This window comes from Scyliorhinus torazame, chromosome 17, assembly GCF_047496885.1.
Source record: "Scyliorhinus torazame isolate Kashiwa2021f chromosome 17, sScyTor2.1, whole genome shotgun sequence".
NCBI classification, from domain to species: Eukaryota; Metazoa; Chordata; class Chondrichthyes; order Carcharhiniformes; family Scyliorhinidae; genus Scyliorhinus; species Scyliorhinus torazame.
In genome coordinates this window covers 12,204,538-12,220,392 of record NC_092723.1, presented here as the reverse complement: position 1 = coordinate 12,220,392, position 15,855 = coordinate 12,204,538, and the positions used below count along the sequence as shown (strand labels likewise).

The 15,855-nt window shown below is 49.0% G+C and overlaps 1 protein-coding gene across 1 annotated transcript in view; it reads right to left on the bottom strand.

The window, feature by feature from the left end:
* Window positions 1–14,402, bottom strand: part of LOC140393717 (polymeric immunoglobulin receptor-like) — an 83,089-nt gene extending 68,687 nt beyond the window's left edge. The window contains exon 1 of the mRNA XM_072480036.1: window positions 14,326–14,402. Within this exon, the coding sequence (XP_072336137.1) occupies window positions 14,326–14,362 (37 nt within the window). The 5' untranslated portion in view covers window positions 14,363–14,402. The remainder of the gene's footprint in view (window positions 1–14,325) is intronic.
* Window positions 14,403–15,855: the final 1,453 nt, after the last annotated feature.

Here is a 15,855-nt window from a genome sequence, read left to right as displayed (position 1 = left end):
TAACCATGTACACATGTTCTGGTCATGCCCCAAACTCAGGGGGTATTGGCAGCGATTCACAGATGTCATGTCCCGGTTATTGAAAACTGGGGTGGTATTGAGCCTGGAGGTGGCAATCTTTGGGGTTTCGGAGGACCCGGGAGTCCAGGAAGAGAGAGAGGCCGACGTTCTGGCCTTTGCTTCCCTGTTAGCCGGCGACGTATACTGTTGACATGGAGGGACTCAAAGCCTCCGAGGGCTGAGGTATGGCTATCGGACATGGCGAGCTTTCTTGGCCTAGAGAAAGTCAAGTTCACCTTGAGAGGTTTGCTACTAGGGTTCGCCCAAAAGTGGCAGCCATTTATTGACTTCTTCGCAGAGGAGTAAGCGTCAGTGGGGGGGGCGGGGGTGGCGGGGGGTGGGGGTGGGGGTCTGTGCCTGAACAGGGCCGTGGTTTGCACTATGTTTATTTTGAAATTTGTGTCTTGACTTCTTTTTTTTGTACTGTACAATGTCACTTTTTCTATATGTCTAAAATACTTCAATAAAATTGTTTGCTAAAAAAGAAAGATTTAACAGAGAATTTCACAGCCAATGAATAACTTGTGAAACTTTTGGGGTGTATTAACTTTCTTGATCCAATGGCAAAAATTGGGGGTTGGTAGTTAGAGGGGATCATGGAAATCAGGGTTCTGTTGTGCATTGTCAAGTTCAACTCCATTGCATGTCTGCAATGTCACTGACTGATTGACAGGCTTGTCTTCAATCGGGGAACAGTGGGAGGACGGCGCAGGACCAGATCGGCCCCCCTCTGTACCACACGGGGTGGATTGGGGTTGGTTTGCAGAAGGCCGGGGGGTCGGGGTTGGATTTGGATTCTGGTTGGGGTGGGGTTGGAGGCCTCGGAGTTGGGCCGTGGATGGGTGGCTCAGAGAGAAGGTCGGTGGGCTTTGTGGGGGGGTCAAAAATACAGGCCCATTGCTTAGGCTGTAGTGTTGTGGCTTCATGGAAGGGTCCGGGAGCTGATCAGATTGGCGCCATTAGCCAAAGCCTCAGCGGGTAACCTTGTCCCCAAAGAGCTGTCCCTGCAGCCTGGGGTGACCCTCAAATATCTCAGGGATTTGAGACTGCCCAAGCACGAGGCTATCACGCACACTCCCTGGAAAACGTGCACACACGTGCATGACCTTCACCCGGGGTCACAGACCAGCTGCATATTAACGGAGTGGAAGCCCTTTCAGTTTATAGAAGGGACTTCCTGATGCCACAGGGCACGTCGAGTCACATGGGTGCCATTGATGACCCCCTGCACCTGTGGCATATCAATGACAGCAACAAATCCCGCAGCCGTCTTGTCCTGATGGGCCTGGTCCAGGTCAAAATGAATGTAGAGGCCCTTCCAGAGAGTGCATCCGGGACATCATGGATCCATTTGTGGGTGGATGTCTGTGAGAAGCCACAAAGGTCTCCCGCTGAGCCCTGGAATGATCCCATGGTGTAAAGGATGAGGGCTTCCGTGACTCACGGCCACAAGAAGGGGTTGTCCTTCTCCTCCACCAGGCGCCAGGTGCCAGGACCTATAAATCCTCAGTCTCCTTCGTCTTCGCCGTCGAACCCCCTGTTCGGCCTAAACTGCGGCCGGCCTCTATGCGTGCTCTGTGGCCCCCTCGACTTTGTCGAGAGAAAAAAAATCTTTGTGTAGAAAGAACCATCGCACTCTACAAGCCAGTCGCATCTAGAAGCACAGAGTGAAACAAGAAGAGATGGAAGCCTCCCAAACACTTCAAAACCTCCGGTAAACTAGATGTAAATTGGAGACGTTTTCAGCAACAGTTTCAGTTGTATCTCTCTGCTTCAGCTGGAGAGTCAGCCAGTGACCAATGAAAGATTACAACTGTTAATAGCTGGACCGCTCGCTATAGAATTGTATAACTCATTCCACTTTGAGAAAGCATTTGAGAAAAATAACTACCGGGAAAGTATGCCCGAACTGTGGCAAACGTAATCATTACGCTTCACAGTGCCATTCAAGTAAAAAAAGCCAGGCAGCACAGTGGCGCAAGTGGTTAGCACGGTTGCCTCACAGCACCGAGGTCCCAGGTTCGATCCCGACTCTGGGTCACTGTCTGTGTGGAGTTTGCACATTCTCCCCGTGTTTCAACCCCAAGTGTCAACCCAAAAGATGTGAAAGCTAGGTGGATTGGCCACACTAAATTGCCCCTTAATTGGAAAAAATGAATTGGATACTCTAAATTTATTTTTAAAAGTTTTAAAAGCCTCAGATTAAAATGGAACGCTCTTTGAACAATGCCTGAAGATTAGAAGTGTGCAAAACGGATCAAATTAAGAAGAAATTTCTCATTCCGATGTTGAAGCACAGCAATCAGATTTAGAAGACACATTCTTTGTTGATGCAGTCAGCAAGATTGATAATGCTGAAACACGACATTTAAGGCAGATATCATCTGTTCATGTAAAGAAAGATTGGAATGTACCATTAAGAGTAATGGGTCAAAAAACCTTCAAGTTGGATACTGAAGCTCAGGTTAATTTGATCACGGAATCAGACCTCTCTAAAGTACAGTGTCCTCAATTAAAGCTACTAAATGCCAATTGAGGGACGATAATGGCAATATCATTAGCACTAGAGGATCGTGTTGTCTAACAGTCGGCAACAATGATATCCACCTGCCAGTGCTATTTGAAATAGTTGATGCCAATAAATCGTCTCTACCAAGTGTTGATGCTTGCTTAATGCTGAATCTTCTGGAAAGGATTCACAGTACCAATCCATGTGTCGGTTCACTGAAGAGTGACACAACCAATAACCAGGTGGAAGTGCACGCCGGTGCGACATCGGATACATGTGAAGAATCAGACAATGAGCCAGAAGAGGAAGACTACGAAGGTCTATCTACTTTATTTGCAACTAGTGACGAGGTGACTACAGATAGCACACAAGCTGTGCAGGACGACGGCGAGACTGACTGTTCTCAGCTGGATTGTGCAGAGGCTGACAATGAGAGTGCAACAGTGAACAAATCAGTTGAAAGCACATTAATTGTGAACAGCCAACAAGAAAATGAAGACACCTTGGAGAAGATGACTCCAGATGAGAAGCACAAAGAGCTCAAAGATATGTCAGATAATCCAAAGGGAACTGATAAGCCAAAAGAACACAAAGAGTGGATTGGCCATGATCAATTGCCCTTAGTGTCCAAAATTGCCCTTAGTGTTGGGTGGGGTTACTGGGTTATGGGGATAGGGTGGAGGTGTTGACCTTGGGTAGGGTGCTCTTTCCAAGAGCCGGTGCAGACTCGATGGGCCGAATGGCCTCCTTCTGCACTGTAAATTCTATGAGTAACGACAGAGCAACAGAACTTGCACAAAGGTACGACTTTGAAACCAAGAACAATTAACCAACGCATTGCAATTCAATGACCACAAAGTGTTGGGACTGCAGTCACAGTTGACAAACCATACAGTATGGAAAGCAATCCAGATAGCAAATGACCAAGGGACTGCAGGACATTGTTTGAAGAAACTCTACAATTCGTGATAGCACAGACAGATGTGTGTGGAGGTCATACCAAGTTCACGAATGATGGCGCTAATGCCAGAAGAAAAAAAGAGCAGAAAAAAGCCGCAATCTGACAAATTAGCAGAGTTGGTACTTGCTCAAAGACCAGAAATTAAACCGATTTTCCGTGTAAAGGAGACACAACATTATCACCAAAAGCACAAGAAAAAGAACACTGGGCGAAATCCTCCATAGCCCGACGCCGATATCACAATCGGTGATCGGGCAGAGAATCCCTGCTTACGACCGAATCGGGGTGGCGGGTGTGGGGGGGGGGGGGGGGGGGGGGTTGGCACCTGTTTTCAGATGCTCTGCCCCCTCCATAATGGCATCATCGAGGAGTACGCTGCACACCGTTGGGACAGCCTCAGGACGTTACTGAAGGTCCTCCTCGATGCTCCGCTTCCGCTGGGCCGAGTTCCAGATGGCGCGGGACACGTGTGCTCTTAGCCTTCGTGAACCCAGCGTGGTGGCTGCGGACTGTGTCCAGCGCCGCTACAGTCGGGGGGGGGAGTCGTACTGTTGGCCGGGGGGGGGGGGCTTCGGCAGGGGGCTGGGGGGACCGGTGGGGGTGGCGAGGGGGTGTCCAGGGGGGCACTATCTGGCAGGTCGGGTTCGCGCGCGGCCGGCGCCATGTTGTACGACGCGTCCCATACGGGTCACCGCCATGTGCATGCACCACCACAGATCTGGCAATTCTCCAGGCGTTTATATCGGAAGTCCGTGCATTTTACATGCAGTGGCTGCTAGCCCCTCACCAGTCGGAGGTAGCTGAGATTGAGAACACCTAATTGGCAAAGTCCATAATCAGGCTGTGTGATCCCGAGATCGATTGCTGTCATGCCTTTGCACTTAAGACTCCTGGGTGGCCACTGCAAGATCTCTGAATGCTTCCCAACTGGCCTGGGTGGAGTAGGCATCTGCACCACCGCCTCCCACTGGCACAGGGCCCCGGGAGGAGTCTGAGGAGATGTCGCCAGTCAATGATCCCGGTGGCAGGATCAAGGCAGCCCCTGGGTTGGTTGGTGGGCCCGTGTCGGGCCCGGAGGGCAACTGTCCAAACGCTGTCAGCCGCCCAGTGTCGGGAGCGCAGGGTGCACATGAGGCGCTCTGTAGCGGGGTGTGGGGCTCACTCGTGCCTGACACTGTGTCGCCCCTCACTCCCCCTGGGGGACTCCTGAAATCTGGCACATCTTAATTGAAAGTTCTTTTATTTCTCTGCCTCCGTAGATAGTTCAGGCAGTGCCCTATTTGGTACCCACCTCCACCAACACCCCGACTCCCTCCCTCCTCACCACCCTCCTTTCCCCTCTCTCTGTGCTCTGGATCCTGCTCTGCCCAAGACCGCAGGAAACTACAAAAGGTCGTGAATGTAGCCCAGTCCATCACGCAAACCAGCCTCCCATCCATCGACTCTGTCTATAATTCCCGCTGCCTCGGAAAGGCAGCCAGCATAATTAAGGACCCCACGCACCCCGGACATACTCTCTTCCACCTTCTTCGTCAGGAAAAAGATACAAAAGTTTGAGGTCACGTACCAACCGACTCAAGAACAGCTTCTTCCCTACTGCCATCAGACTTTTGAATGGACCTACCTCGTATTAAGTTGATCTTTTTTCTACACCTTGCTATAACTGTAACATTATATTCTGCAGTCTCTCCTGTACGGTATGCATTGCTTGTCCAGCATGCAAGAAACAATACTTTTCACTGTATACTAATACATGTGACAATAATAAATCAAATCAAATCAAAATCCCCACCACCCCCTCCCTTTCCCTTCTGTTGGTACAGAGACGGGGTATCTGGTCTCCAGCGCTAATTTTAGTGCCCCCCTGCTAGACTGCTCATCATCCTGCCTTCAGTTTCATTACAGCCGTCCTCCAACCTCATGAGCCCCACCCCTTTAGGTGCCCCACACTCCCATGCCACTAACAGCTGTTAACCAAGATCACATTGTCACCTCCTGGCTACCCAGCAGAAGTCTCATTCAAGGCCATGAACACTTTCTAAGACAGACAGGTTGAAGGCTTCAGGGCAACTCACAGCAGCCGCGACCCCCATCCCAGAGGTTGACCCCGACTACAACACCCCTCTCAAGCCCCCGCCCAACATCCTTGCACCTGCACCTCTACAGGCGGCTAGCGAGTACTGTCCCCTTGTACACCCAGGTTCTAGGTGGAGACAATGGGGCTCACCTCCTTCTTCTGTCTCGGAGTAGTGAATAGCGCCTGCGTGACATCATGCTGGTGGGCGGGAAAATTCAATGAGGTCTGCAGAAGCGATTATTACCTCGCTAATGGTGTTGAAATTGATTTAAACTCACTTAAAACAGGTTCTCGCCTTTCCTGGGTGTGAACCTGATCACATCATCAGGGAGGACCCGGGAATGTCGCGAAAGGAAATCTCACCAACGCAAATCCTGTTTTTGTCCTCTCGCAGGAGTTCGCGGCCATTATGCAATTTGCGCCTCCAGCTAACGGGCCCACAGAATCGCGCCCAGCATGCTGGCAGCTGACAGACAGTTGTTAGACATAAGCAGCATCTCTGAGGAGCATCACTGCCCATTCCTCACTGGGAATCACCATTACTCTCTTGCATTGACCTGTCGGCAGGCACTCAAGGACTCCCCAGCCCCAGAACCCTGATCATTGTGATCTCGGCCAATCTGCGGGGATATCCCTTACCCCTTTTCCCTTCGCCAAAAAGGGGTCGCAACGTCCTGGGAGGGTGGTCACAGCTGTAGACCAGCGAGCTAGTCTTCACCCAAGAAGCATGAAGAGGCTGTCTAGCCCTCCTGCCTGTGCATACCCTCCCACCCACCTGACCTCCATCCTCAGGCGCATTAGCGGGCATCTGCCTCGTCCTTAGGCATGTCCTCCTCATCTGAGGACACACACCGCTTCTCAAGGTCATCCTCAGGAAGCTCTTTACCCCACTGCAGAGCCAGGTTACGAAGGGCATAGCAGACTACAGCAATGCAGTAGGTCCTCTGGGGGCTGTATTGAATGACTCCACGGGACCTGTCAATGCAGTGGAACAGCATCTTTAACAGATCAATGCACCACTTGATGACAGATCAGACGCATGGTGATCCTCGTATCTGGTTTCTGCAGTGGTCTGTGGCCTTCGCACTGGTGTCATTAGCCACAATCTGCGGGGATATCCCTTATCCTCTGGGGGGACCCTGGCAGACTCCAGGGATTTGCGACTGGCTGAGGATGAAGCTGTCACACACAATCCCAGGAAAATGTTCACACATGTGATTGATCCGCATCTAGTGGTCACACACCAGCTGGACATTGAGGGAGCAGAATCCCTTCCAGTTGATGATGGAGACTCTCTGGTGCCATGTGGCATGGAGAGCATCATGGGTGCAGTCTATTGTCCCCTGCACCTGTGGCAGACCAGCTATCTGCCAAACCCGTAGCCCTCTCATCCTGTATGGCCTGGTCCATGCTGCCTCTGTCCAATCCTGACACTGTTTTCCACGTGCTCTGCCATAAAATCTTTGATAACGGGTTCTAGAATTTTTCCCACTACCGATGTCAGACTTACTGGTCTTTACCCCCATTTTAGTGGGGTACATTAGCTACCCTCCAATCTGGAGGAACTGTTTCCGAGTCTGTAGGATCTTGGAAGATGATCACCAATGGGTTTGATATTTCTAGAACCACTTCCTTAAGTACCCTGGGATGTGGATTATCAGGCTCTGGGGATTTATCAGTTTTCAATCCCATCAATTTCCCTCACATCATTTCTCTACTAATATTCAGCTTCTCCCTCTCACTAAGCCCTGTGTTCCCCAACATTTCTGGTCTCTTATTTGTGTCCTAATTTGTGAACACCGAACCAAAGTACACATTTAGTTGCTCGGCAATTTCTTTGTCCCCCATTATAAATTCTCCTATTTCTGACTATAAGGGGCCTACATTTGTCTTCACCAATCTTTTTGTCTTCACATACTTATAGAAACTTTTACTGTCAGTTTTTATGTTCCCTGCAAGCTTACTCTCGTGCTCTATTTTCCCCTTCTTAATAAGAACATAAGAACATAAGAACTAGGAACAGGAGTAGGCCATCTGGCCCCTCGAGCCTTCTCCGCCATTTAATGAGATCATGGCTGATCTTTGTGGACTCAGCTCCACTCTCCGGTCCGTACACCATATGCCCGAATCCCTTTATTCTTTAGAAAGGTATCTATCTTTTTCTTAAAAACGTTTAAAGAAGGAGCCTCAACTGCTTCACTCGGCAAGGAATTCCAGAGATTCACAACCCTTTGGGTGAAGAAGTTCCTCCTACACTCTGTCCTAAATCTACCTCCCCTTATTTTGAGGCTATGCCCTCTAGTTCTGCTTTCACCCGCCAGTGGAAACAGCCTGCCCGCATCTATCCTATCTATTCCCTTCATAATTTTATATGTTTCAATAAGATCCCCCCGCATCCTTCTAAACTCCAATGAGTACAGTCCCAGTCTACTCAACCTTTCGTCATAATCTAATCCCCTCAACTCTGGGATCAACCTTGTGAATCTCCTCTGCACTCCCTCCAGTGCCAATATGTCCTTTCTCAGGTAAGGAGACCAAAACTGAACACAATACTCCAGATGCGGCCTCACCAACACCCTATACAATTGTAGCATAACCTCCCTAGTCTTGAACTCCATCCCTCTAACAACGAAAGACAAAACTCGATTAGCCTTCTTAATCACATGTTGCACCTGCACACCAACTTTTTGCGACTCGTGCACCAGCACACCCAGGTCCCTCTGCACAGCAGCATGTTTTAACATCTTACCGTTTAAATAATAATCCATTCTGCTGTTATTCCTCCCAAAATGGATAGCCTCACACTTGGCAACATTGAATTCCATCTGCCAGACCCTAGCCCATTCACCTAACCTATCCAAATCCTTCTGCAGACTTCCGGTATCCTCTGCACTTTTTGCTTTACCACTCATCTTAGTGTCGTCTGCAAACTTTGACACATTGCACTTGGTCCCCAACTCCAAATCGTCTATGTAAATTGTGAACAACTGTGGGCCCAACACTGATCCTTGAGGGACCCCACTAGTTACAGGTTGCCAACCAGAGAAACACCCATTTATCCCCACTCTCTGCTTTCTGTTAGTTAACCAATCCTCTACCCATGCTACCACTTTACCCTCAATGCCATGCATCTTTAGTTTATTCAGCAACCTTTTGTGTGGCACCTTGTCAAAAGCTTTCTGGAAATCCAGATATACCACATCCATTGGCTCCCCATTATCTACTGCACTGGTAACGTCCTCAAAAGATTCTATCAAATTAGTCAGACACGACCTACCCTTTGTGAACCCATGCTGCGTCTGCCCAATGGGACAATTTCCCTCCAGGTGCCCCGCTATTTCCTCCTGAAAGATAGATTCCAGCATTTTCCCTACAACCGACGTTAAGCTTACCGGCCTATAATTACCCGCTTTCTGCCGACCTCCTTTTTTAAACAGTGGTGTCACGTTTGCTACTTTCCAATCCTCTGGGACCACCCCAGGGTCTAGTGAATTTTGATAAATTATCACTAGTGCGTTTACAATTTCCCTAGCCATCTCTTTTAACACTCTGGGATGCATCCCATCAGGGCCAGGAGACTTGTCTACCTTTAGCCCCATTAGCTTGCCCAATACTGCCTCCTTAGTGATTACAATCATCTCAAGGTCCTCACCTATCATATCTTTATTTCCATCAGTCATTGGCATGTTATTTGAGTCCTCCACTGTGAAGACTGACCCAAAAAACCTGTTCAGCTCCTCAGCCATTTCCCCGTCTCCTATTATTAAATCTCCCTTCTCATCTTCCAAAGGACCAATATTTACCTTAGCCACTCTTTTTTGTCTTATATATTTGTAGAAGCTTTTACTATCTGCTTTTATGTTCTGAGCCAGTTTACGTTCATAGTCTACCTTACTCTTCTTTATAGCTTTTTTAGTAGCTTTCTGTTGTCCCCTAAAGACTTCCCAGTCCTCTAGTCTCCCACTAATTTTTGCCACTTTGTATGTTTCTTCCTTCAATTTGATACTCTCCCTCACCTCCTTAGATATCCACGGTCGATTTTTCCCCTTTCTACCGTCTTTCTTTTTTGTCGGTATGAACCTTTCCTGAACACTGTGAAAGATCACTCGGAAGGTTCTCCACTGTTCCTCAACTGCTTCACCATGAAGTCTTTGCTCCCAGTCTACCGTAGCTAGTTCTTCTCTCATCCCATTGTAATCGCCTTTGTTTAAGCACAAAACACTAGTGTTTGATTTTACCTCGTCATCCTCCAACTTTATTTTAAATTCCACCATATTGTGGTCGCTCCTTCCAAGAGGATCCCGAACTATGAGATCATTAATCAATCCTGCCTCATTACACCGGACCAGATCTAGGACCGCTTGTTCCCTTGTAGGTTCCATTACATACTGTTCCAGGAAATTATCCTGGGCACATTCTATAAACTCCTCCTCAAGGCTGCCTTTACCAACCTGGTTAAACCAATCGATATGCAGATTAAAATCTCCCATGATAACCGCTGTACCATTTCTACATACATCCGTTATTTCTTTGCTTATTGCCTGCCCTACCATCCTGTTACTATTTGGTGGCCTATTGACTACTCCTATCAGTGACCTTTTCGCCTTACTATTCCTGATTTCCACCCAAATTGATTCAACCTTGTCCTCCATAGCACCAATATCATCCCTTACTATTGCCCGGATGCCATCCTTAAACAACAAAGCTACACCACCGCCCTTACCGTCCATTCTATCCTTTCGTATAGTCTGATACCCTTGGATATTTAACTCCCAGTCGTGACCATCTTTTAACCATGTTTCAGTAATGGCCACTAAATCATAGTCATTCACGATGCTTTGCGCCATCAACTCATTTACCTTATTTCCTATACTACGAGCATTCAGGTAAAGTACACTTATGCTGCTTTTAATGTCTTTGTTATGAATCCTAACACTTTGATCAGTAACTTTTCGCAATTTATTTTTCCTCTTACCCTTTCTCCTAATTTTCCTTGTCTTTGAACCCATATCTCTACATAATAACCTGTCACGTAACCTGCTGCCTTGATCTCCATTAACCATTATACTGTCCATAGCTTTACACTTCCCTTCCCCCCAACTTGCTAGTTTAAAGTCCTTGTGACCAACCTATTTATCCTATTCGCTAGAACACTGGTCCCAGAATGGTTCAGGTGAAGACCGTCCCAACGGTACAGGTCCATCCTGCCCCAGTACTGATGCCAATGCCCCATGAAATGGAATCCCTCTTTCCCGCACCACTCCTTTAGCCACATGTTAACTTCTCTAATTTTCTCAACCCGATGCCAATTGGCACGTGGCTCGGGTAGTAATCCAGAGATTATAACCCTGGAGGACCTGTTCTTTAATTTAGTCCCTAGTGTTTGATAATCCCCAAACAGGTCCTCTTTCCTAGTCTTACCTATGTTGTTAGTCCCAACGTGGACCACAACAACTGGATCCTCCCTCCCTCTCCAAAATCTTTTCAAGCCGATCAGAGATGTCCCTCACCCTGGCACCGGGCAGGCAACATACCATGCGGGACTCACAATCTGGCTTACAAAGGATGCCATCAATCCCCCTAATTATAGAATCCCCTACAACTACCACTTGTCTTTTTGCTCCCCCCTCTTGAATGGCTTCCTGTACCACGGTGCAGTGGTCAGTTAACGCATCCTCCCTACAGCCCTCTTCCTCATCCACACAGGGAGCAAGTACCTCACACCTGTTGGACAAGGTCAAGGGCTGAGGCTCCTCAACTCCTAAACTCAGGATCCCCCTACCTGCCTCCTTTGCAGTCACACCACTCTGTCCCTGACCACTGTCCGAATTAACAGTACTTATTCTACCGGGTGTGACTGCCTCCTGAAACAAAGCGTCCAGGTAATGTTCCCCCTCCCTGATGTGCCGCAGTGTGTGCAGCTCGGTCTCCAGCTCATCAATTCTGAGCCAAAGTTCCTCGAGCAGCCAACACTTGCTGCAGATGTGGTCACTGACGGTCTCAATGGGATCCACCAGTTCCATCGTCATACAGCAACAGCACATCACCTGTCCAGCCATAATCAATTAGTTAATTAATTTAAATAATAATTTTAAAAAAATATATATTTTATTTTTTATTATAGAACCTCAAGGATAAACCCAAACACGGCCCCCTCTCGCCACTCACCCAAACTCAGTCATTCACCTAAACTCAGATGCACTCTGTTCCAACCAGCACTTCGTGACTAAAGGCACTCCTGCCACACCTTTTGTGCACTCACCTCTCCCAGCACTGTCCCGGCTCTCTCTCCTCCCGCGCTGTTTCCGCTGTCCCGGCTCTCTCCCCTCTCGCTCTGTTTTCGCTGTCCCGGCTCTCTCTCCTCCCGTGCTTTTTAAATCTCCCGGCTCTCTCCTCCCGCGCTGTTTTCGCTGTCCCGGCTCTCTCTCCTTCCGCGCTGTTTTCGCTGTCCCGGCTCTCTCCCCTCTCGCTCTGTTTTCGCTGTCCCGGCTCTCTCTCCTCCCGTGCTTTTTGAATCTCCCGGCTCTCTCCTCCCGCGCTGTTTTCGCTGTCCCGGCTCTCTCTCCTCCTGCGCTTTTAAAATCTCCCGGCTCTCTCCTCCCGCGCTGTTTTCGCTGTCCCGGCTCTCTCTCCTCTCGCGCTGTTTTCGCTCTCCCGGCTCTCTCTCCTCCCGCGCTTTTTAAATCTCCCGGCTCTCTCCTTCCGCGCTGTTTTCGCTGTCCCGGCTCTCTCTCCTCCTGCGCTTTTAAAATCTCCCGGCTCTCTCCTCCCGCGCTGTTTTCGCTGTCCCGGCTCTCTCTCCTCTCGCGCTGTTTTCGCTCTCCCGGCTCTCTCTCCTCCCGCGCTTTTTAAATCTCCCGGCTCTCTCCTTCCGCGCTGTTTTCGCTGTCCCGGCTCTCTCTCCTCTCGCGCTGTTTTCGCTGTCCCGGCTCTCTCTCCTCCCGCGCTTTTTAAATCTCCCGGCTCTCTCCTCCCGCGCTGTTTTTGCTGTCCCGGCTCTCTCTCCTCCAGCGCTTTTTAAATCTCCCGGCTCTCTCCTCCCGCACTGTTTTTGCTGTCCCGGCTCTCTCTCCTCTCGCGCTGTTTTCGCTGTCCCGGCTCTCTCTCCCGCGCTTTTAAAATCTCCCGGCTCTCTCCTCCCACGCTGTTTTCGCTGTCCCTGCTCTCTCTCCTCTCGCGCTGTTTTCGCTGTCCCGGCTCTCTCTCCTCCCGCGCTTTTTAAATCTCCCGGCTCTCTCCTCCCGCGCTGTTTTCGCTGTCCCGGCTCTCTCTCCTCTCGCGCTGTTTTCGCTGTCCCGGCTCTCTCTTCTCCCGCGCTTTTTAAATCTCCCGGCTCTCTCCTCCCGCGCTGTTTTCGCTGTCCCGGCTCTCTCTCCTCCCGCGCTTTTTAAATCTCCCGGCTCTCTCCTCCCGCACTGTTTTCGCTGTCCCGGCTCTCTCTCCTCCCGCGCTTTTTAAATCTCCCGGCTCTCTCCTCCCGCACTGTTTTCGCTGTCCCGGCTCTCTCTCCTCCCGCGCTTTTAAAATCTCCCGGCTCTCTCCTCCCACGCTGTTTTCGCTGTCCCTGCTCTCTCTCCTCTCGCGCTGTTTTCGCTGTCCCGGCTCTCTCTCCTCCCGCGCTTTTTAAATCTCCCGGCTCTCTCCTCCCGCGCTGTTTTCGCTGTCCCGGCTCTCTCTTCTCCCGCGCTTTTTAAATCTCCCGGCTCTCTCCTCCCGCGCTGTTTTCGCTGTCCCGGCTCTCTCTCCTCCCGCGCTTTTTAAATCTCCCGGCTCTCTCCTCCCGCACTGTTTTCGCTGTCCCGGCTCTCTCTCCTCTCGCGCTGTTTTCGCTGTCCCGGCTCTCTCCTCCCGCGCTGTTTTCGCTGTCCCGGCTCTTTCTTCTCTCGCGCTGCTTTCGCTTTCTCTTGGTACTTTGCTGAATTCTAAACTGCTCCCAATCCTCAGACCTGTTGTTTTTCTTGGCCAATTATATCAGTGTGAGACTGAGTTTAACATTGCGAGATAGAACATCGATTCATCAGCAGTGGTAGCGTTGATCAAAGATCCCACGGCCGTCTCATTTTCCTGGATTATATAGAGTTAGAGTGAAACATAAGAGAGTTGTTTCTTGTAAAAGAATGTGAATAAAATCCATTGGGAGGGAAATGTAGATGAACAATCTACCCGTGTCTCGCAGAGCCTCATTTTATATCGAACACTTTAAACAACCAAAATAACTGGAAACTCGTGACATGGGCCGGGATTCTCTGATTCCGCTACAGTGAATGGAGTTTGGGCTGAGCCCCACATTCTCCGCTCTGGCTGGGAGGGGTAGCCGGGGGAAGCCGGATCAGAGAACCCCGCCCATGTTCTGTTGTAGAGATCACTCGCAGTACAGTTTTCAACATCATTATATTGGACATCAGATTATATTAAGAAGCATCACACTTTACATGATTTAAACAGATTACCTTTGTGTTTTGTTTCTTCCACGTGTAGCTTTTTAATTAATTAAATTGTCTTTTAATTTTCTATTCACAGATAATAAATTAATAAATATTTTGGTGTTACAATAGTTGAAAGGGACAGAACTTCATACAAATGTCATTCATTTATCTCTACCTAGTTTCTTATGCTTTTACATTTCTCCAAGTATTTTAACATCTCTGTTGTGTAAACTGTGGACTAGAATTTAACTAACGCTGATGATCTGAATATTCAGTTCGGGCTGTTACTCACCGGGCAGGGAACAGATGAGGGGAATCAGAATCCACATCGTTTTATTTGCAGAGGTCAGACCAGCACTTGTCGTCAGTCGCTCCTCGTTTTCATATTGAAATAATTGTCTGAAATAGATGACAAACAACTTGAAAGAGGAAGAAGGCAGCAGGAAATCAGGGTAATGAAATTACAGTTAACTGCTGATGAAATAAGTACAGTACGAAGTCTTACAACACCAGGTTAAAGTCCAACAGGTTTGTTTCGGTGTCACTAGCTTTCGGAGCGCTGCTCCTTCCTCGGGTGAATGGAGAGGTATGTTCCAGAAACATATATATAGACAGATTCAAAGATGCCAGACAATGCTTGGAATGCGACCATTAGCAGGTGATTAAATCTTTACAGATCCAGAGATGGGGTAACCCCAGGTTAAAGAGGTGTGAATTGTGTCAAGCCAGGACAGTTGGTAGGATTTTGCAGGCCTGATGGTGGGGGATGAATGTAATGCGACATGAATCCCAGGTCCCGGTTGAGGCCTCATGTGTGCGGAACTTGGCTATAAGTTTCTGCTCGGCGATTCTGCGTTGTCGCGCGTCCTGAAGGCCGCCTTGGAGAACCCTTACCCGGAGATCAGAGGCTGAATGCCCTTGATTGCTGAAGTGTTCCCCGACTGGAAGGGAACATTCCTGCCTGGTGATTGTCGCGCGATGTCCGTTCATTCGTTGTCGCAGCGTCTGCATGGTCTGTACCACTGTACCACGCTTTGGGACATCCTTTCCTGCAGCGTATGAGGTAGACAACGTTGGCCGAGTCGCACGAGTATGTACCGCGTACCTGGTGGGTGGTGTTCTCACGTGTAATGGTGGTATCCATGTCGATGATCTGGCACGTTTTGCAGAGATTGCCATGGCAGGGTTGTGTGGTGTTGTGGTCACTGTTCTGAAGACTGGGTAGTTTGCGCAAACAATGGTTTGTTTGAGGTTGCGCGGTTGTTTGAAGGCAAGTAGTGGGGGTGTGGGGATGATCTTGGCAAGATGTTCATCTTCATCAATGACGTGTTGAAGGCTGTGAAGAAGATGTCGTAGTTTCTCCGCTCCGGGGAAGTACTGGACGACGAAGGGTATTCTGTCGATTGTGTCCCATATTTGCAGAAGGAAGGGCAGGAGTTGACCACACTGCGTCTCGAACCTGGTCCACCGTTCAATACAATCAATCTTCATCATTTTCCTTAAACCCGGTTTTCTGTCCTCTTCCCATATTCCTTGATTACCTGCCAGGCTAAAACTCTATGTCTGTCTCAGCCTTAAACCATCATCATGGTTGAAGAGCTTTGTTTTTTTGGAGGCGGACGCTCACTGGAAAATAAAAACTAACCAAGAAACAGAAAAAGGGAAAGAGAGAAAAGAAGCAAACAGAGCATTCAGAGCCTCCTGGGGTAGAGAATATCGAAAGATTCAGGTGCCTTTGAGTGAAGAAACTTTCTGAGCTCTCAATTCCTGTCGGCAGCGCACTCCTACCTATCGGTTTACCAGCATTGTGGGGGGGCTTCAA